General features: G+C 36.2%; 1 protein-coding gene across 1 annotated transcript; it reads left to right on the top strand.

Annotated features, from left to right (window-relative positions):
- Positions 1-980: 980 nt before the first annotated feature.
- On the top strand, positions 981-23,610 carry LOC139964679 (uncharacterized). The gene is made up of 5 exons (XM_071966503.1): positions 981-1,122; positions 5,944-6,528; positions 8,039-8,214; positions 19,135-19,216; positions 20,916-23,610. The coding sequence occupies exons 2-5, from the start codon at positions 5,982-5,984 to the stop codon at positions 21,122-21,124; spliced, it is 1,014 nt and encodes a 337-aa protein (XP_071822604.1). The 5' UTR covers positions 981-1,122; positions 5,944-5,981; the 3' UTR covers positions 21,125-23,610.
- The last annotated feature ends 490 nt before the right edge of the window (positions 23,611-24,100 follow it).

Here is a 24,100-nt window from a genome sequence, read left to right as displayed (position 1 = left end):
TTCGAAATATGTTTAAATCTTTATAGTCATTTGTGGCTTTTAGCTATAGATGATCTAGCTCTGTTGTATTACTAGGGAAGTCACTACTAACGTTTAGGAATCCGTGTAATGAAAAAGGCTGAGGATAAATGACGTTCAAACAAGTTGCCGTATATAATCATTACTTCGGTCAGGAAACCTCATGTTTTTTTTTAAGAATCACTTCATTCAGAATTGCATTCTCTTGATATGTTTTGTCCAAGAATATAGGGAAAAAACTGAGTACTTATAATTTTTCTACAGCTTTAGGCATATTCTGCTGTTTTAAGATATTAATTAACCTTTAAAATATGCTTATCTCTGGAATGCTCTTATAAGATTAAATTGATGTCTTCGGCTCCTCGGTGTAGTCTTAATGTCAACATTAATTCAGTGTATTATTAAAGTTGTAATTGAATAAGTCAACCAAACTGTTCTTTCCACTTCATATGAAAAACGGATCAACCTTGGATGACATTAAACAACAATTGTCGTTCACAAATTTGCACCAGGACATTGTGAACATTTCAGGGCATAAAAGTCTTATTTTTTCTCTTTACGTTTTGTGTTGAATCTAAGAAACCGATCTACTACTAGTTGGTGTATTAGATAATATTGTTTAGTCATTTTAATTGATGATAGCAGTCTTTTTTAACGGTCACCAGTATATGAATATTAATCCAAGTTTTGCCCAAAGTCATCCAGGATTTCGGCGACCTCGCCAGTCTCAAGCAAAATAACACTGACGTTATCATGTAGCCGTGTTTGTTATTACAAATGACTAATGTTTAAATATAAATTGTCTATCCTTCCTTATGCATAACTTGTGCATTTTGTAAAGTGAAGAAGTCAGTTTGCAATAATATGAATATGCATCTAACTTTCCTGACTAAGTTTACGTCACTGTCAATTTAGGGGGCCTTGTGTCGTTTAGTGCATCGAGAGTACGCATGCTTGAATTCTGAATTTCCTGTCGTCTGCTAAACGTCAACCTCGCCGCGCAAGTGCTAAATGCAAGAAGTTATTGTAACACTAACACTAACAACAGTCAGCCGAAACCAGTTTTCACGAGAAACAAACCAGTGTATTTTTTTTTTGCACAAGGTGAAGTATCTTGGTCATTGAATAACAAATCAAGCTATCCATATACACATCTCGCAGGGAGTTCGCTTAATTCGCCAACTATTTCCCATGCGCCATGCAATCAGCTGTCAGTGTGTAACGCTATAGTACTGTAGTACTACTACTAGTAGTTAACGTAGGCTGGGCCTAGCCTAGTTCAAATTCAGACCTAAGCCTAGGCCTACAGTATATAACTATCAAAGTGGCTATTGTTACGACTAGTCGTAAGAATAATTCCCGACTACGCATGCGCAGTTGCTATTTTCATGACCGGGAGTACTATTTTTACGACAATAATTTCCGGTTAGGGTTAGGGTAAGGGTTAGGATTGAGGTTTAGGGTTATGTTTAGGGTTAGGGTTACCCCTACTACATGCGCAGTTGCTTTATTTACTTTACTGCGCTTGAATTTGCCTTCGTCGTAAGAATAGTTTATAAATAATTGTTACGACTCGTCGTAAGAATAGCCACGGCCTATAACTATAAGTATAGTCAGTATTGCGAAGTTCGCCATAATGCGAAGTTCGGGCACCCTAAGAAATACACGATTTTCACCATGAAAACCTACAGGAAGAGCCAAATTTCACCAAAAAGTACGAAGCTACAGTTATTTTCTCTCCAAAATGACCCGTGTGCAAGAAATTACTTACATATTTGTCAATAAAATGACGAAGATCTATGAAGTCTGTTATAATTACTGAAAGAGCAACAGCGCCACCAATTTTTACCAGCGCCACACTGTAGGTTGCGTGGCCGAAATTCGCAATACTCTAGCAAGAAATACCAGTTCCACAATCACGAAGAATCTTCTTGGAAAACAACGTGAAAACAGTTTGCAGGAAAGAAAGTTTGGCCGTGTATCGTACTATAACAAAATTCTCCCACCATATGAAGTATATTTTCAAATGATTTATACCAGAAGATTTAGTTTTGGGGTGTTTTAAGTCTTAAGTGGGCGAACTTCGAAGTCACCATCCTACTATGTAGGAGTTTAGATCCTGCTGCAAGCAGGAACTCGCGAAGATGCCTCATTGGCTTATCAATGCCGCAAGCCGACCGAAGTCAGTCTCTTAGATTCATATTTAACGTCCATGATTATGAATTGTCAATTGTCAACTCTGTAACTGGACGACATACATTACTTAGAAGTTAGAGTGACTCGAACTGGGGACCTTATGATTGGAAGGCATCGGCGTTAACCACTGAGCTAACAGTAACACTCCTAACTGAGCTAACTCTCACTATAAGGATGGATTTTGCGAAACGGGACTAGTCATCACAAAAAGATGGGGACCCGTATGGCATTCAGAAATATTCCCCTGCTTGGCTTCACTTCGATCTTCTTTCCATTCTAAATGTGTCATATTTCCATTAGTAAAATAATTATTTAGACCAAACGTCTGTCATTACATATAGGCTAGGAGTAGGAAAGGCCTAGGCTAATGTAACATATTGACCACTTGTATTTGTTAGACCCAAATAATCAATGTCACATGTTAAACAAGAAACCGACACTTTCTTTTGATTGAAAGGAATTGAACTTCAAATTCAAGCACCAGTGATAAATATTTTATAAAATGACTCCAACTAGGGCCAAGGCCTAGGTGAAATAATGTGAATCAGTCAGACATATGTAGGCTGTAGCCAAGAAGGCGAGCATTTAGTAAATAGTAGCACATTCAGCCAATGCACTTGGTACACAACTAGAGAAATTTTACTTGTCTGTGATTGGATCTTTTAGAAATAAATGGTAAGAATTTCATTTCCAGGGAATGAAGTACATTATAGCTAGGAAAATTCCTTGTTTGTTATTCCTAGGCAATGCTTAATTGCAGAATACCCAGCAACTGTTGAATTTCTCAGATTATGAATGGAAATCGATGTAGAAGGCTGTAGTAAAACAATGTATCGACGTTCTTAAAAATCTGGAAGTGTGTGAGTTGCGGGGTATTCTGCAATTGGTCCCCAGGCAAGTTAGGTCTCAGCGGAAATATTCCAACCTAATCTATAGGCAATCAACTTGTCTCTAATCTGGTTGTGTTACTCTGACCCTGTCATTCTTAATGTTAACCTTTGTCAGAAATTTATTATAAATCATTCTTTTACTAGCATCAGGATTCGCATTTACAGATGAAACTCAGAAACCATTTTGAATTTCTGGCCAACCACAGAAATAATTCCAATTGGCATTGAGCATCAACAATTTTGGGGAGATGTTCAATTTTCTTTTCCAATACTGTACCTATCCCACTGCTGTAGTGTATGGCCTAACTCAGATTATTCCTAGGTAATAGGTAGCCTAACCAGTGGTGTAAATGGTCTCTGAGTTTGTATGTAAAATATTTGTGCTGCATCAGTTGCTGTGATAAGCATGGAACATGTTGTTTTGAGACTTAAATTGGCCTCAATATCAAATTAATGTTTTTCTTTGCCAAAAAATGTTGTAATCCTCAATTTTAATTGAAATAAGGGTAGGCTAGTAAACATATTATTCTTACAGAAATTCTGACAAAGAATTGTTTTTCTTGAGACTTGAGAGGTCTAGTCAGCATTTCCCCATTCAGAAAATGTCATAAACCTGTGAAACTGAGGAATTGACTTTACTGTGTGGGTAGAAGAAAACCCAAAGGTGTGTAAATACTTTGTGTTTCTACACACGGTCATACACATCTTCTAGTTGTGACAGGGTGTTTTATTTTGATAGGGAAGTTCTATAGAATTCTTATAGAATTAACATTCTTACATTTTTGGTTACCCAAAAGGAGAACTATGGAGTCACTTTTAACCGACCTTGCAAAATTGTGAGAGGGACCGGCAATGACTATAACGTGGATGGCAAAGTCCGTAATGACTATTATGGTTAGATTCGCTCTACACGGCAACATTCAAAAATGTTGTTGGTACAAGTCCTCTGGCCAGATGATGACAGACCGTCATTTCTCAAAAAGATTGCTATTACTAAAATCGTAGGGTCTGCACTGTTTGTCAATGTTAGAACAAATATTCAACAGGTAGAATGAGTTTAGTAAATGTTGATAATATTGTGTAGCTAACATGGCTTTAAATGTTAAAATATGTTGTGTTTGATATAGAAATTGGTAACCTCTAATTCAATAGTCCATGTACCTGAAGCTTTGGTTAGTACCATTAATTTAGTAGGGGTAACATAAGTTGGCAATAAATAAATACAGAAGTGCAAATATATCTATAACTACAACACCTGCTTGCACAGCAGTAGATATATGGAACACACATATTTTTTATGTATTCTTAAATAAATTTCTAATTTAACTAAGTCAAAAATGTATATTACATGCCAACCTTATGCATTACTAGTAGAATCCCCGTGACTAATCTTATATGGTACAGGTAGGACCCTTGCAATGTTATCTGCGAATTAATCAGGTCACACATCCCAAAATCTATTTGCATGCTAAATTCTTCAATACTGCCCTCACTTCCTTTCTGGAAGTATTTCATACTGTAGTGTTGATTGTTCTTCTTCAGTAGTAATTAATCACTGGAGGTTGATATTGGGATGGATTCTGTGGTGACCTTTTTGTGATCTGATGGAGATGTTTTTGATTAATAAGTCTCAATAGCTGTTTCCTGATGAATTTTGGAAAAAAAACTTCTGAAGTAGATACAACGTTTCTTATTCTAAATGCAATCCGACCGGGTGGGTTTTATGGAGAAAATCTGTCACAATCGAAAGAAAGAAATTTATTTTCTGTTGCCTTTATGGCATGAACAATTTACAGTAAAATCACTGCCACAGCCCATGTCAGCATGTTCATTAAACAAATGTAAACAAAATAGTCACATCCAGCCCGATCAAGATTTTATCACAGTTCTATACTCATCTTGTCCACTTTTTACAATTCAACGGAGGAAACGTCTGAAAACACCTGTTTCTTCATTGCAATGGAAGGAAATGACACAATTTCTCAAGCTATATCTGTAAGACCAAAAGAAAGATACTATTAAAGAGAAGAGACGTAAGACAGGTTAGCCATAAAATTGAAAGTAGATGTAGTCCTAACGGTTGTAAACAAAACAGAGAGGTTTGATTGGCGCATGATCTGTTGGGCGAGTTTTTCAAATTTTGATTGAAGTTTGTAGAATCTACAGTCTCGTTAAACAGTCTGGCAAAAGGTCGAAGCTTAAATTTGGTCAACAAGTAATGAGACTTTAAGACAGGGTTGTCCAACCTTTTGCAGAGGAGGGCCACATGGAATGATTATGATGAAGGAGGGGGCCGCATGAACCCTACGCTCGATTTTTTGATTTCTTGCCTGAAGCCCAAGGCAACAAAATGTGAGAACTGCACGCGGAGCGCACTGATTCATTTTCCTTCCTGATAAAACATGAATAAAGTCCAGCAGCTGCCCCCCCCCCCTCCGCTGAGAGAGTGTCACACAAACTGACCTGCATGCAGTTTTTTTTTTACCCAGAAGGTTCGAATGATTGATTATATAGCTTAAAACTGTTATCAATAAATCTGCTCACTAAAATTTTGCATCGCAGAGCATCTCTGGTGGGCCGGACGCAACCCTGCGGCGGGCCGGACTGTGGCCCGCGGGCGGTAGGTTGGACAACCCTGCTTTAAGAGATAATGACTGGATTTGCCACATCATTAATTGAGTTAATTCCTAACCTCAGTTTTATTTTTGTGTTAAGAGTAAATCAGCGACAGCAAGAGAATGCATGCTGGGAAACTCAAGTTATATTTTTGAAAAGAACTAAGAAATTTGTTATTGTGGGGTAATTTTAATATGTTATTCTCTTTTCTTACTGCATACAGAACTCATGTTGGTGTGTATGTAGCAGCCAAAGACTAAAATGTATCTTTCTACATCTTGCTGTGCTAGCCGTATCATCAAGTCATGTATTGGTTTACAGCAAACTTTAAGATGCATAAGTTCTCATAAAAGAAAAGTCCACTCATTACCGGTTCAGTTCAATCCTAAAATATCAAAGCTGCAGTTAGGTCTTAAACAAATTGTATATGCAGATGAGGAACCGATTTTGAAACAATATTTAAATCACGATAGATTGCTAATTCAAACAATGAAGGTTCATGAATCTAATCGGTTCTGTAAAAATACTAGAAAAGATGAAACAATGGATCCAGTTGATGAGAGCTTGGAAGAATGGATTGATCCAGACAAAAGACAGGATATGGGCATCTTCAAAGATACACAGATGAAAGGACTCTTGAGAGAGCTTGCAGCAGACTTTGGAGAAGGAGATTCACAGAGCAAACAAGACAAGGAGGTGTTACAGGAAGATGTTGCTGTCTCCTTTGATGGTCATATTGTTGTAAAGAAGGATGTAGTTAAGGAATTATCCAGAAATGAAGTTAACCACATCTCAAAAAACAAAAAATGTAAGTGTGTGTAAATGTAAGGTTGCTGCAAATGATGTATCTTTACAATTTCACTGATTGTAAGCCCTTATTCCATGACTCCCAATTTCGGTCTGGGAAGTAAAATTGACATGCTTTGGTGCAAACCTAAACAGTCAGCTGAAGTTGTCGCCAAGGAATATACTTAAGTTGAATTTAACTTATGTGTATGTTATTGTAAACATCCAAAATTTTAGTTGGTTGACATAAATATGAGAATATTGTACACAGTCAGTACACAACAACAATGAAATTTGGGGTGAGAAAGAATAAGAAAGGAAAAAGGGAACCTGAAAAATGCATTATCAATATTCATCCGGTGAAAACTATGAAGATGCCTTCATTTGATTATCTGCAACATTTTGTGAGTACCATTTGGTGGATTTGGTCAAACTTTTAAGGAATCTGACCAAAAAATGAAATGCTGTTATCTTGGAGAGCTGCTAACCTGCCTTCCTTTGTTATGTAGTAATGAGTCAATGACTTCTAACATTGTGTGGGAATAGCCTAATAGGTATAAGGTCAAAGTGATCATTCTTTGTTGATAAAATGTGCTATAAAATATGTAATAATAGCAAAATTTTACAGTTTTATGTTGTTTGAAATTACTTTCATAGACTGACTGAAATACCAATAGAACTTCCAGATCATGCTATGACTATGTCTAAGAAGTCAAAGTTGAAGACATTTCTGGCCCCAATTTTTTTATATTCTTTTTATCACTTTATCTGATCACAGACTGTAATCTCCACAACAATTTCTAATGAAAATGTGATAATGTATCGCTTGGTTGAAGCTAAAGTTGAAGGAGTACAGTCTTGTAACAATTCAAGGCCTTCTGACATTAAAGTGCCCCACACCTTTGTGTCCGCTGGGGGGGCAGCCATAATCTGGGGCACACGACTATATTACAGGTTACCATGCAGGTCCCCATCTATACATGTGGGTGAAGAGAGGCAATGCAGAGTAAATGCCTTCCCCAAGGACAAGGAGTAATGATCTGACCAGGACTTGAACCTGCAATCCTCAGATCGCACGTCCATTGCCAAGAACGAAGGGATAATGTTACTACTAGTCACACTTTTTGTCTCATTACACTAATTGGAAACTTCTACTTTAAATACATCTTTTGAATCTGGTTGCCAATATCAACAAAAGTGTTACTCGAAATGAGATTGCAATATTAAAACAAAAACTTAAACACCCTTCTAGATGTGTTCACTGAATGAAGATTAATCATCTCGAAATATGAATGAATTTGTTTCAATCCTCAACATTTCATCACCTGATGTTATGAGTAATGACTTTTATTTTATCATGTATATTTAACTCTCGCTTGTCAAGGTAATGAGACCTACATTTATTTGGTGATTTTAGTATTGAATAGCAGCAAACAATTGATGAAAAACTTCCAAAGAGCTGCTTTTAATCCCAGTTTATTTCCTACTTTTATTGAGCCGCTGAAAATTTTCACCCTAAATTTTCATCCAAGATTTACCGCCTGTGTTTGACGTTGATGGCATCACAGAGCTCCTTCGTGAAGAGAATGCTTTGGATTTGTGTGTCATCAAAGTACCCCGGGAAAGACAGTACGTGGACTACTTCATAGTAGTGACTGCTCGTTCCTCAAGACATCTTAATGCCATGGCACAATCTATTAATAAAATAGTAAGTTACTCTATTTATTATTAATGAAATTTCTTAGAAGACTGTAGGATGATGGACATTCAATGAGGAAAACAGCTGTTTGATAGGGTGCTGTAATTTGATGATTAAAACCGATTCATCACTGTTGTGATCCCTCCTGCTTTTCGTTTACAGCTATATAATTCAATGTTTTCTTAGGCTTACTCTATCAAGATAAATTGACTACAGAACTGATTTCCAAAACAAAATACTGGTTTTTGCATAATTAGACAACCTGAGAATTGCTGATTGGTCATTGGAACAGCAAAGATAGATCTATCCTAAGAAAAAAAATGGATGACGTGATGGAATGCTTTTATTTTCAGTTAACTGTTTGCATGTTAGAAATAGTCAAAAGCATAATAATATTGTCTGAGAAGTTATTAAGTCTCAGATCAGTAGATCAAGCCATAAGATATTTTAGTAATTAACTTATTAGGAGAATAGAATAGGGGTGGGGGTGGGGTGTGGAGTTCTAGTGGCCACACCCCAGGATGCAGCATCAATTAGGTATAAACAATAATGTATTCCAACTTTCATAATATACTATATATATATATAGTATGTATAAAATATATATAATAATAATGGGAAAATGGAGAATTAGAACAAAGGGGGCAGTGACATAATTGGCCCTGGAGCCTTACCTGGCCCTTTGAACCCCTGTATGTGGTAATCTAAAAACGAAACAATAACCACTAAAATTAGTCGATAGTATTATCGGATTGTTCCCTTACTTTTTGAATGCAAGAAACTTTCATAGACAGAAAAACTGTGCATTTAGTTTGATTGGTATTCAACCACAAGCGACCTGATTCGAGAGAATTTTGTTTATACACAGCCCTAATAGTAAGTGTTATTCTTAATTAGGTTCTGTTTATTATAGAATAATAAATAATAAAAAAATTGATGTCAATTTCAGATGGAATGTGATATGCTCACTTGTAGATTACGTCCCTCTTGGGTTGCTTTATAAACTAACTACAACCAATAATATTTACACAGGTATTATTTATGTTGATATTAGGTCAAAATGTGGGAGTTTCATTCATTCTACTTGGCATTGAGCAAACATCAGCAGCATTACATTGTTTTCGTTCAAATTTGTTTTTCGTTTTTCATTCAATTTCCTGCTTAGAATTAGCAGTCTGTTCACCCCGTGATTTTCAATGCTGCATTTAACAGTGAATTTGTCTTAGTCTTTTATTAACAATCAAATGAAAGATAAATTGAAGTACCTGGATATATCACTTTTAGCTTAATTTACACCAAAACCACAGTCACAGCACAAGGAAATTGGACATGGATTAATGAAACGTGACAGTTAAACTTGAGGGACATAAACTTTCCATATAATAGTTCATAAATTTTACAGTAGTGATTGCCAAACAGCTGTAATACATCCTGTAATGACCAGGACAAATTATTACTAGGGACTTTCTGGTTGCCCCAAACAGTAAATTTGGTTGTCCCAAAACTTAAAACAAAATAACAAAGATTGACTGATACATTCACTGTAGGAGTGATGTGTAAGTTTGGTGAACAGGATATTGGTTTTGGGCCAGTAAAACTCCCCTTTGGGTGGATCATAGACATGCCACTATTAATATTTTATTTCAGAATATCTCTAAACAGATGTAGGATGATACCAAGTTGTCATTTTTCCTGTTTAGGATATTTCCTTACAGTGCAATAGCAATCTGAATTTGATGTAAACAAGTAGCTGTCCTCCAAATGACCTGCAAAGCTGATTTTGGTTGTCTGAACAGAAAATATTACACTGACTGTGGTTCTCTTCAGTAAGACTGAGAGGTATTGAGGTCAGGGTTGGCATTTTCCCGGGAAAAACCTGTTTTTCCCACTAAGCGGTAAAAACCAGGTAAAAACCGGGAAAAACTGGTAAATACCGGTAAAAACCGCCTCCGTCTCGAAAACTATTATTACTCTTCCGTAATATGCAGGGTCATCAGTAGGCACGATATTGTTTCATGACAGGCATATGTTATTGAATATGGGAGTTTCTTAGCTTCATTTTGAGCTATTTTATCACAACCTAATTCTACTTTTTGTGGAAAAAAAGAGTATTTTCCATATTGTACATGTATAGTTATTCTGTCACGATTTCTTTAGCAGTATGCATTGCCTATTGCCCAAACCATTATAGGTCTACACTGGGACACACACCCCTCCTAAATTCTTCAGGCCTATTATGTGCTCAGACAGTTCATTCAATTAATACAGTAGGCAACAGTCTATTGAGGTGAACTTCAATCCAGGGGGCTCAATAGAAGCTGCTTTGAAACTATGTAAGGCACATGGGCCCAATTAAAGTATTAAACGCACAATGGCCCTATCGAGCCATTCACACAACCCAACTGTTTACCTTGATGCAAACATGGTCCAATTATTATACAACTTCATGCAGTTTTCATTGTTACTTGAGAGATCTACTTGGCGAGCGAGTTGTAAAAGTTACACTGTGAATATGTTTGCTCACTTTCCATGTTTTTGTGATGGTGTTGCATAATATATATGTAACAAGACAATGTGACATGTATAATATGACGAACCATAGCCCAAGGAGGCACCAACAGTTTGATACTTGTCCATTCTCTAGATTATGGAATTATGCATCTCGATAGGAAAATAAAGTTGGTTGATTTGAGCATCCAATATATTATTTATTTGAATTATTTATAATAGTCTAATCGGTAAACTCACAAAGTTATAGATCATGGCTGTTCTTTGGATGTAACCCAACCCCCTACCATAAGATGCCATTTTCTTCTAGTTTCTATGCTCCTCCACAAGTTCCACATGAATTTTTAGGAATTCTATATAATTTGAGGTTTTTCCCAGTTTTTCCCACTTACAGGTGGGAAAAACCTCCCGGTAAAAACCTGGTTTTTCCCGGGCGGTAAAAACCGCCCGGTAAAAACCGGCCAACCCTGATTGAGGTTATGTGCTGAACCAATATTATTATGCAAACTTGTATCCAAATGGAAACTTCACCTCAAAAGCTTACTCGAAGGCTGGGCTCATTGCAAACTTGATTATCTGACAAATTTAAAGCTTAGCAGTCTGCCAGTATAAGTTTAATGTGAACACTGACTGTAAATAAACCAGTCATCGACAGGTACTTAAGGTTCTGAAAAGAGAGAAACGAAACGCACTTAAAGTTTTCTTGTCTGTTTGTACTTGAAGCAGTCTTAATCCTCATCTGCTTTGAGTTTTCTTGAAACAGTCTTAATCCTCATCTACTTTGTGTTTCTTGTTCAGTCCTAATCCTCATCTGCTTGGAGTTTTCTTGAAATGGTCTTAATCCTCATCTGCTTGGAGTTTTGGTAGAATTTGAGAAGAAGAGTTACATGCAGCGAGGGCACTAGTTTTAAAACACTGGATAATCTAAAAACAATAGAGAATTGCTAAACAGTTGTTTTATTCTTTTAGCGACTTTGAATTATAAACTGTAAATTTTTCAGCAACAATGAATGTGTCACTACATGTGTAATCCTCACAGACTCAATCTGTTTTGTGTAACATGCCCTCTTTCAATGATTAACCTAGCAATTTGATATCCGTTTGCTTTGGTTTTCTTTTACCATGTTGAAATGTTCATGTATTTGTTATATTGTTGCATCAATCACGTGCTGAAGAAAAGAATATGAAGAACCGTTAAAGTACATTACTTAAAGTAGCACTTAGTAAGGTCACAGCAACAACAAAAATATCACTGGTGCTTAATAATTAAGTTGTAAAAGCTGAGTTTAGCTTAGCAAGTTTATATTAAACATGTGGTCAAGGTACAGTATGATCAAAATCACTTTTGAGATTGAAAGTTTTTACTTTCAGTAAATCCATTGGACGGAATCTTATTCATCTTCATATTTAATAGTGAATTTTCTTCATAGCTGGTTTGTCATTTGTTTTGTACTATAAGTGAAGTGTGTGACTTTAAAGACCTCACTAATGATATCATCATCATCATCATCAAGTTTGTCTTGAAAGAACATTCCGATGAAATATTAAACATGTCATTAAAATGTAAATAAAAAATATTTAAAAAAAATATATGCTCAACAAGCGATTATGGGCAATTCCACTCAAAGGTAGACATGAACACCCTATTTTCAGTATTGTCTTAATACAATGGAAACAAATGTGATATCAAATGAAAGCTTAAAGTGTGAAGTTTTCAGATATAATATTTGTTTTCAAAAATTTTGATGTTTACACACAATAATTTGCATAAATTAAAATCATTAAAGTTGACCAAAAATTACTGTTAACATTGATCAAGCTTATTTTACAAACTGTAACCAAATAATTGTTTGTTATTCACAACATACATTTCATACTTTACCTCTTGTTGCAAGAATTCATCATGTAACACAAAAGGTTCTCAACATTGTCTTAAAGCAGCATTTTGCGTTTAGTCGCCGTTTTCTACTTTTTGACATGTCTATCGAGCTTTTTACATATATCAATCTCAAAACAGCATTGAACTAAGATATTAGCCATGTTTTTCCCTGCCAACAACGTTAATTGGTGAGTTATTAAGGATATTTGCAGATAATGAGAAAAGTGTCCACGACAAATTCAACATTTAAAATTAATCGCATACAGTTCCCCCAAACCCACTAGTTTGAATTCAACCAATCAGAGATGCAGGTTTAGTTATGAGCCGCTGCTAAAAATAGATTCAAGACTTTGCGTTGGTACAACCAGGGAGTTGTTATGGAAATCCCTGGTACAACTGCCATATAGACTACACAAATCAAGCATGGTGTTGTATTACGTATTGGTCAATCACGTTCGCAGTGTTTAAATATTCATATTATGGGCGAGGTTTATTGGGATCTCAACGGAAAATATCTTGGAGCAAAACAAAGTTTAAGTTGCAAAATTTTCGACTTTTATGCCACCATTTGAAGTAAGACTTAAATAGATAAGCTAGTTATGTATTTCGTTATGGCATAGTGGAGTCAGTGAGGTTGAGAAAAATCATAGAAAAGGACGCAAAATGCTGCTTTAATATTTTCCCAAACCCCGAGTCAGGAGCTAGCTGTAGCATGGTTAATGATGATTGTAATTATAACTTAAATCATTTTCTCTTTTCTTGGATTTAATTTTTGTGAAGGGGTCTTACCACATTTTTTTATATACTATTAAAGTTTGCGCTTTCATGAGTTGATGCATTTAATATGTCATAAGTTGAGGATGAATTTTGTTTTATGGTTTGCTACCCATGGAAATATAAAAATTCCAAGTAATAAATTTACATCGGGTGGTGATTTTGAGAAATTTCCATTTTAAGCATCACTCATAAATGGATACTTCTCAATCCCAATAATTCATGTACATGTGGTTACAACCATTTGGCTGTTCCAGATTTATTACAGAAAATACAACAACAAAAAGTTATGTGTCCCACACTCTTATGTTTTCATTTGCAAACCTTTGAATGCATTACCTCATCCTATTGTTCCCAATGTTAGCAATTTATATTATTAGTGGGGTGCGGGGGGGGGGGGGGTAGGAGACAGGGGGTATTGGTACATTGGAATATAGCATGTTACAAAATGCTGCCACTTGTACCAATGGAGAGAAAGTTAATCTTTTATGTTTTCATTTGCAAACCTTTGAATGCATTACCTCATCCTATTGTTCCCAATGTTAGCTATTTATATTATTAGTGGAGTGCGGGGGGGGGGGGGGGTAGAAGACAGGGGGTATTGGTACATTGGAATATAGCATGTTACAAAATGCTGCCACTTGTACCAATGGAGAGAAAGTTAATCTTTTATGTTTTCATTTGCAAACCTTTGAGTGCATTACCTCATCCTATTGTTCCCAATGTTAGCTATTTATATTATTAGTGGGGTGGGGTGGGGTGGGGGTGGAGGTTAGGAGGCAGGGGGAGGTATGGGTATGTTGGAATGTAACACTACAACATGCTGCCACTTGTACTATTGAAGAGAAAGTTCATCAATTGTTTTTATCTGAAATTTGACATAGGTTGATCTATCATTAAGTGTCACCCTGATGTACAGGGGCACAAAATGTAGTGACATTAGTTGGGTAATCTGTCAAGAATGTGTGCAACATTTTCATCCCAATGGCCTCTAAATGATGTGCATCTAGAAAATATATATCTCTCTCTCTCTGTGATCACAGACCTGTTGATATGATCTTATATTACAGTACAGAGGCCAAATTGGGTACTTTCAATGTTCTAATCTTACCAGTGTGCTGTAAACCAGTTTGAACTGTTTGATTTATTTTTACAAATGGAAGGCAGATTATCCCAGGGTAGGAGGATCTTGTTGCTTGATCATAAATCATTAGATTTCCAGGACTCCCAACATATGTGGTCAAATTATAGCGTATCTGTATCATATTAGATATTCTATATATACTGTGAATTTATGCAATTATGTAACATAAACTCCCCTGTTAAATTTAAAGAAATGTAGTACTGTACCTTGTTACCTTTGGTAATAGCTAAGTACTGAATGACAAGAGTTAAGGGTAGATAGATGTACACAGTATGTATCTCAAATTAGCTTGCTGAATTTTAAAATTGACAGTGGAAGTTGAAAGGTTACTGTCTTGTTTAAGGCCAAGTCCCCCTCACGTGACTCATTGGTCATTGTTTAACTTGTCACACCCACACACCAAAGTGTGCACGATTCAAACAATCCCTCCTGGGACACTACAGTGCGCCACATCTACGTGTCCCCTGGGGGACTTCCCACAGGGTGCAACCACAAACAGGTGCACAAAACTATATTTACAAGTTACCTCACAAGTCCCAATGTATACACCTGGGTGAAGAGAGGCAATGGAGATAAAGTGCCTTGCCCATGGACACAACATTATGATCTGGTGAGGACTCGAACCTGCAAACATTAGATCGCGAATCCACACTGCCTTTACCACTTGACCATTGCATGATGTGCTGATGTGTTTATATATAGTGGTATATAATTGTATACATACAAACAGCACACCTTTTAATGCAACGCCGTTATGCAGTTAGCAACATAGTTATGCCAGTGACGATCGGATCAACTTTCTCTGGTACATACAGATGCCTATAAGCTAATTTCCAATTGCCAACAACCTTTCCTATTGTTATGAGGCGCAACGCACATGTTAGCTAATACTAATAGGCTGGTCGGTTGGAGATATGGTAGATTATGAAACAAAGTTTCCACAATTTGACCTCTGGTTACTCCAAATGATCTTTGATCTCCTCAAAAAACAATAGGCTTTTGCTACTCAATGTGGTACTCATACACCTGGAAATATGAGATTGGTCCAAGCTTTGCTTCTTGAGAAATAGTGTTTACAAGGTTTTCACAATTTGAACCCTGGTGACCCCAAATGAACTTTTGACCTCCTCTTAAAAACAATAGGCTTTTTCTACTCAATGGGGTTCTCCTACACACAAAATATGATATTGGTCCAAGCTTTCCTTCTTGAGATATCATGTGTACAAGGTTTTCACAATTTGACCCCTGGTGACCCCAAAATGAACTTGTGACCTCCTCTTAAAACAAAGACTTCAACTCAATGTGGTTCTCCTACACACAAAAAATGAGTTTTGTCTAAGCTTCCCTTCTTGAGATATCATGTTTATAAGGTTTCCACAATTTGATCCCTGGTGACCCCAAATGAACTTTTGACCTCTTAAAACACTAGACTTCTACTCAGTGTGGTTCTCCTACACACAAACTATGAGTTTTGTCTAAGCTTCCCTTCTTGAGATATCATGTTTACAAGGTTTTCACAATTTGACCCCTGGTGACCCCACCAGAACTTTTGACATCTTCTTAAAAACAATAGGCTTCTTTTACTCAATGTGGTTCTCCTACACACAAAATATGAGATTAGTCCAAGCTTCCCTTCTTGAGATATCATGTTTACAAGGTTTTCACAATTTGACCCTTGGTGACCCCAAATGAACTTTTGACCTCCTCTTAAAAACAATAGGCTTCTTCTACTCAATGTGGTTCTCCTACTGTACATACAAAATTTGAGATTGGTCCAAGCTTCCCTTCTTGAGATATCGTGTGTACAAGCAAGGTGCCATACACACACACTCGCATCTGCCTGCATGACTACATCTAGGTTTAAGATTATCATCAAAACCAAAAAATGGAATTTTGATTATGTATTCCATTCTCCATAATTTATCACAAACTGTCAAATTGTAAGTGCCAGAAGGATAATTTATTTTAAAAATAAACAATCAGGCTGTTATAGGCCTAGGCCATAAAACTGGGGGGGTTATTTTGGTTATTTTATTGGTTAATGGGGTAGTAGTTTTATCCCTGTATACAACTTTTTTTTTTTTTATTTAGCTATAAATTTGTTTTTAAAGAATTAAACAATTTTGGGGGACGTCCCCCCATGGCTACATGCCTGTTGTCATTAGATTTAGCTTAATATTCCTGAATTTATCATGTGGAATCTTTGTATAAACCTCTCAACTTTCATCAGGGCTTGATCTTCTAGTATCAAGATCACCATCTCTTTTAATACATACTGTATGAAATTTATTGATCAATTTGAAAAATATTTCTTTGCCAGCACTCTGGTAAAGTAAACTATCAAATGAAAAATTGATCAATTCTATTTTATACCTCTTTGATGATTCTGTTGTCTGTTGTCTTTCACATGTAACTCGCTTGTAATTTGCAGATTGCTTTCGGCTATTATGCATTTGTTTTCACACTAACCCAAAGCAAACCATGAATAATGAATATAAATTGGGAGGTATCTTTTGAGGAATAACAGATTAAATGCTTCAATCAGAGAGTAACAACCGTGTATTATCAATGTAAGAAGATATTGGTGATGTTGGGTTGTCGGACAAGTTAACTGACAAATCTATTTGACAAGTGGGAAACAGGAGGCCAAGCGTCTTTGGCTGAAACAGGAACATCAGTTTACTGAAAGTAGTGTGATTACGAGAATGTTAAAAGTGTCTCTTGTGATGAAGTATCAGGAAGACTTGGAAACCTGGGGAAAATAATGAAAGCAAAATACAACATTATGATAAATTGGGATAAAGTCTACAAAAAAAGATAGCAAAGATCTGCTTAATGAATTTGATTTATTACAAATGTTGAATGAACCTTGCTTAAAAGATAATTCATAATGGGCACTGAGCAATGGTTCTATGAAGTGAAGAAAGAGGTGACAATATTGTACTGTACTTATGATTGAAGGTTACTATTTAACTTTTGCCAGAGAAACTACATAGTGGAGCAGGGTTGGTGATTTTGTTATTTTTTTATTTAAATATCTTTTTTTTTAATACACGTCTTTGATGAATGCAAATGTCAAGGTAACTTGATTTTTTAGGCAATTTTGAGTCTCTAAATGACTACCATGAATGGTATGAGCCTAAAGGATGCAGTTTGGAGAAAGAAAAAATCTTATGATTTTCCATATTTTTATTACACTTTGATTAAATATATGTAACCAACCCACTAGATGTTCTAGAGTAAACAACAAGTAAATTATTCTTGTTGAGTACTATTTTCAGAGTTCCAAGGTGGTTTCTCAGCTAAGAGTGGGCCATACAATATGGTGGTTCATGCGGAATAGCCTGTACACTGTATGAGATAATCCAGGTGGCAGGTGTGCACATGTGTATCAGTGAGGTCAATATCCTTCTTGAATAGAGAGCAAGATTTAATTTGAAGAAAACAGGAAGTTAAGCAAACATGCTATTGTTATATAAATAGTCGATTATGTTTTGTAACAAGATTGTGAACATTTTTCACAATCTTGTTACAAAACTTAATCAACTATTTACATAACAATAGCATGTCTGCTTAGCTTCCTGTTTTCTTCAAATTAAATCTTGCTCCACAATCTTGTTACAAAACATAATTGACTATTTACATAACAATAAGATGTTTAGGCCAATAATATCTCACACTTTGTTACACACAAAATTCACAAAATTTGAACACTTAGTTATGCCCGACTATGTCTTTGTGTAGTTTAGTCTGTGAGCCAACAATTTTCAGTTGAAGCACAATCATCTATTACAAGTGTTTTCGTATTTTTTTTTATCTTTCATTTTCACAAGTTACTTTCAATTTTGCTTTGACATATTGGACGTTTATGTTAGTGATTACAGTTTGAATGTTAAAGCAGCACAGCTGCTTCCATTAAGTTATGTTAAACATGATTACTTGAATTAATAATAAGTGTACAACTTATTAATCCAGTGACGTGATTAAGTTTTAACGCTTTTGATTCACAGCTACAGGAACAACCTTCGTGGCAAGTGTACCTAACTGGTTCTTGTGTAACTTGCATTATAAAGAACACACTTTGCAAACATAATCCATTGATACGGTTCATTTAACCACTGTTTGTACCTTTCTAAATGAGTAGAATTAACTATACAGCCCTGATGCAGAACCATACACTTGAATGAAACTTGAATGTAGCTAAAGGGAAGTGCACTATTCCTGTGTAATGTAATTCTAGTATTACTCAAGTGGATGTCTTAAAGGATTGGTATATGCAAAGGATTGGTATATGCAACACTATTCGCGAGTTCCTGCTTGCAGGAGGATCTAATATACATACATACATACATACACTCTCAAACTATTAAGTACATTGTATCACTAGCATAGAACTGTCACTTTAATTAGCTAATTTAATTTAATTTGTTTAGAAAGAATTTGAAAGTGAAATGAGTAAGATAGATAAAGACATGGAACAAAGCCACAGTTACAGTATAATTAATAATTAATAGTATTTTTTGGATTTAAATTTTATTTAAGCATGACATCTTTAGTGTGCATTTGTTAACATGGCTTTCAGTGATTTTATAAATTTTGGCAAATCTTTTCATTTAACTTTCAGTATAAGCAAAGAAAATCTGACAAACATCCTTACATTTTGGTGGAAGGCAAGGGTACCGATGACTGGATATGTTTAGACTTTGGTAAGTCAAGCTTATACAGGCATGGGCTTTTTCCACGTATTCGCGGAATATCCGTGATTTCTTTTCTACCTCGGCGACAAAAACTATTATCCTAACACACTATAGTATACGCAAACTGGAGCCTATACCGCAATTTTTGCAAAATTCCGTGATTTTTTTTTTACCCCAGGCTCATCCCTGCTTACAAGAATTAAGGTAATGTGCATCCTGTTGCCAATATTTCTAGCAGGTTTACCAAACCTAGTGCCAGGTATTGCTTGACATAAGATTATCTCTATATTGCTTATAATGATTCCACACTATCAGGTTGATCATGATTCTCTCCTTAAGTAGAAGAGAAATATAAAATACGGCTCTCAGTGTGTCAAGAATCTCCCAAGAGGAACAGCAAAGGATCTGTGAAGTCGGGTCGTTAGTGGGAAGACGGTTGAGGTTAATTGAAATAAAATTGAAAACTTGTCCATGCTGAAGTCATTTTATAATGACAGCTGGATGGATAGTTGAAGGATCTTGACAGTGCTGTAGCATTCAAAGCCAGCTCTGCTACGATGGGACGATCATTTCTTGTTTAAGTCTTCATATATTCATGGTACCTTAACAGGGTATGAAGAATTCTTAAAGATCCATCCTCTCCCATACCCTGGATGCACCAATGGATCCAGGGCTATACCACCCCCCCCCTCCCCCTCCCTCCCATCCCTCATCACTCCTGGCTGTGATGCTTCCTTGATAAAGAAGACCTGTGGCCAACAGTTATACTCCACCAGAACACAGAGGTGGTTGGGTATAAATTATCCATAATCTAAAAAGGTGTCAGCTTGCTCCATACTCAAATTAAGTCAAAACTGTGTATTTCTTTCATTTCTACTGACAATGTTTTTTACCAGCAACTATAGCAAAAAATATCAAGTTACAATTATAATCAATTGTCTAATTTGTGTTTGGGCATGGTGCATCCAATATAAGTGAAAAAGGACTGTTTTTAAAGGTCTTGTCATGTGTTTCCTGAATTCTGTCATTACAAATGTGTAGTAATTTGATTGTTGGATGGGTTCTTGGATTTATTTGTTTTGCAAAGCTTGCTGGGTGACCATCAGACAGACAATTTGGAATATGTCCAAACAGCAGAGTTGGGTTGTCTAACTAGATTAATGGAAAATGGGAGTGCTCGAATTAGTGAATTTCATGTCTGATGATTAACATGAAGAACAGGTTTGTTTGTCTGACAAGTTCTGAAAAGTTATCTAGGTGTACCAGACCACCTCAGTAGTGGATATTTTCTTTGGGAGAGGGGGGAGGGGTGAGGTAGTGGGCTCATCACGTAACCAAAAACTGCATAATTACTTAACCACACAGCATGTTATAGACGTTCAACCATATCCTATGTTACCATTTACCTTGATGATATCACATGTCACCTACTGCTATCCACTATCCACTGCTATCCACTGCTATCCACATCCAGTAAGGGAGATTATAGCCTGTGCAAATAGATACATCCAATTGATCATTAGTTTAATTGGGACAAACTATTGAGATTTGGGTATTCACCTAACTGAGGAATATTTTCCCATGTGAATGTAAAGTGCTAATAGTCTGTTAGCAAAATATCCCTTTAAATTCTACTCTCCATTCTTTTTTCTTTCTTCTTAATTTTTCTTTTTTCTTTAATAATTTTTTTGGTCTTATATCTATGCAGGAAACATTGTGGTTCATTTTATGACGGAAGAGATCAGAGAGCTCTATGAACTTGAGAAGTTGTGGTTACTTGGTCCAGAGTATGATGATCAGGTACAACGAATGAAGGTCCACCAAGACTCTATAAGACAGGTATTGGTGGACCCAGAGCTGTTGGAGAAGGAGGAACCGACTGAACCAACGGGAGACGGTAACGTTGAGGGAAGATGAAGAATATATTAAGCTATAACCAGCTGAATGGTTGTCGTACACAGGAATAGATGTGCCATAATGATATTCAGGGAGAAAGCAGGAATGCATTGGTGAAAGTGAATAGGTGATGATTCTTCTTTGATGGGGTGTAAAAATATAGAATAATTAATTAGAGATACATAAATGAAAAGGGAAGGTAGTTCGGAGTGAAATTATTAAAATGACAGTTGTGAAATTGGGGAAGGATTCGATATATGTTAGAAAGAAGATGTTACTGCTTAACAGGGGCAAAAATGATTTTATTTAGGTTTGAGTGGCATCGATAACTTCCTTCGTTGAAAGAACAGTGGAACAGAGGGAGCCAATGTTCAATGCTGTTGAAATTTGCTGCCTCATTTTTCAGAGGCCAACTGCTCCGCAGAAGATCCTGCTAAGATGGAAATGTCAGGCCTTCTAACTATTATTTGTATTTTAATAAATTCATATCAAATTGGACTTGAAGATTATTGAAGTTTGGTTTCAATTGAATTTGATGTTCTAATTATTCTAATTATAGACCAATTTTAGACTAATTTATCATCTAAATATGCCTTGGAATACACCTTGACATCTAAAATGTAAATTTTTGTTCTCTGGGAGGATCCCCATATCCCCTTACATGGAAGTCGGCTGCAATGACCTCAGGCCCACATCCCCTCCTTTTCAAAAACCTCCCCTCATCATCAAACTCTCACAAAAAATCAAAAGTAGTTAGCAGCAGAACCTTGCACTTAGACCTAGTTTGTCATCTTAATATGCCTCACAAAGCACCTTTGGATGTCTAAACTTTTAATTTTAATTTTTCCCTTGGAAAGACCTCCAGATCCCACATGTAGGTTTCAATGAAGCCAGACACACCCCCCCCCCCCCACCTTTCTAATTTGACCTGTCATGGTAACACCCTAAATGATTGTGGGAAAAGTAGCATTAAAATGAAAACAACAGAGCTATCAAAAACCTACTAATTAATATTCATGATATGTATTAAAAGTAACAAATCTTTATGCCTGAAATTAATAGCAGTTGAATAATAGAGCAAAATAAAGAAATGCTGCTTAAAATGTCAGAATAAAAAAGGTAATAGGTTTAAGATATAATGGGAAAAGAATTTAAAAATTAAAAGACATAAGAAGCAATTTTTAATATCTTGAAGCTGCTTCTTCATTGTGATAGTAATCTAAAGTAGAGGAATTTGACAGGTAAGATGTATCTCGTTTGATCTGTGTATTTGAACAAATATAATCGTTGCAGGGGACCATGCTGTTGCACAGATGACTGAATTTCAGAGGAATGGCTACTTTATTTACGTTAAATGCACTATCCAGTCACATATAACATGAAACATTAATCATGTTTGACAACCATGTTTTGCTATCTGAAAAATGTTCTAAACATTTCCTTGCGATACAACCCATAAAGTCACTTTCTTCCATTTTCAGCCCTACATCACACAGGCTGAATTACCCTCATAAACACATTCACCATTCCAGTGTTTTGAAACTCTTTGCATTCCTAGGCTAAAACGGATATGAAAGGTATTCCTAATTCTCTCCTTGTAATATGTCAAAAACTGACTGTGAAAGTATAGACAAATTTGAAAAGAGCAAGAGTTGTGTTTTTGGCTTGATGGACAGGAACTGGTGACCTCAGCATGACTAGTCATTTTCTCTACCAAATGAGTTTTCCAACCTTCATTCATACTTAGTAAAGATTCCTAAATCCTATTGGTCCATTCAGGTCAGCTGACCGTGGTTAATCCTGTGAGTAACGCACGGTAAAATTACAGGGCATCACTTTAATAAATCTTTGGTTATATGTAACCAAAAATGTTTTGTTTTATGATTTTCACCCCACACAAATGGTAGTGTATGAATGAACAGGGTTAATCAACGGTCTAGCGTGCGTTACTCATATGATTAATGCACTCCGGGTGTTAATGCTATTGCTGGATGCACTCGGGCTCTGCCCTCGTGCATCGCTTGCATTATCCCCCGATCGTGCATTAATCCTGTGAGTAACGCACGCTAGACCGTTGATTAACCCCTTATTTATCCTTCGCTCTTTTCAAGTTTACTTTTCTTCTTAATCAATAAAACACCTTATTTGCATACTTTGTGATCTCAATCTGTAACATTAGCCTTATTTAATACTTATTTCTGTTTCATTTATCTTGATAATAGCCAAATCAAGCCATTGATGATATAACTAGTGTTTGAAAGATTGATTGGAATCAATAATTACTCATTGCTAATTGTCGTACTCAACATTATCCATTTAATTTTAATGGTCTTTACAATTAGCACTATGTTGTTGTTGGTAGGAAAATTAACATTGTAACCAATCAAACCCTAGTAGGGAACAGTCTTGTCACCAAGGGAGTTAGGGTATTAAGTACTAGCATATTGCTGATAGGCTTTTTCTCCACATCTTGGACAACATCCCCCGCTCCCACCCCCCCCCCCCCAGTGAAGACAGCAAAATTTGTTCCCCTGTTTTCCTAGTTTATCACCATTTTGGCTTCTTGCTTCCAATTGTCTGAACATGTCAACTTTATTTCCCACCCCTCCCCCCCTCCATATCTTTTAAGTCCCATCATTGAACTATTGTTATTGTTAGTTTTCCGTATCAGAGGGCACCTGTGCATGACACAGCTAGATCCACGGTCAAAGCTAGACTATTACTGTTCTAGGGGAAGGCAGAACATATTTTCTAAGATTGAAGGAGGTGGGGCAGACATTTTCTTGGGTGTGGGGGCCAATTGGGCTAGGGCCCCATTACACCAATGGCTCAACCCATCATCACTGCACTAAGCACCTACAAACTTTAAAGACAAGAATGCAAAGCCTATTCATTGGTTTCTGGTGTATTTATTACTCTCTTCCACAGAAACTCCACCAAATTAGCAGCACTGTTTGCCTTAGAAATTGAAAGACCAAAAACAATATAAATTATGAA

This window comes from Apostichopus japonicus, chromosome 23, assembly GCF_037975245.1.
Source record: "Apostichopus japonicus isolate 1M-3 chromosome 23, ASM3797524v1, whole genome shotgun sequence".
In the NCBI taxonomy this organism is placed as follows: Eukaryota; Metazoa; Echinodermata; class Holothuroidea; order Aspidochirotida; family Stichopodidae; genus Apostichopus; species Apostichopus japonicus.
This window is presented reverse-complemented; position numbering and strand designations above follow the sequence as displayed.

Excerpts from the sequence above, each read along its gene's own strand:
- LOC139964679 (XM_071966503.1), top strand. The coding sequence starts at position 5,982 with ATGTATCTTTCTACATCTTGCTGTGCTAGCCGTATCATCAAGTCATGT. Across the intron at positions 8,215-19,134 it reads CACAATCTATTAATAAAATA|TATAAGCAAAGAAAATCTGA; the intron begins GTAAGTTACTCT and ends TTTAACTTTCAG. Across the intron at positions 19,217-20,915 it reads CTGGATATGTTTAGACTTTG|GAAACATTGTGGTTCATTTT; the intron begins GTAAGTCAAGCT and ends ATATCTATGCAG.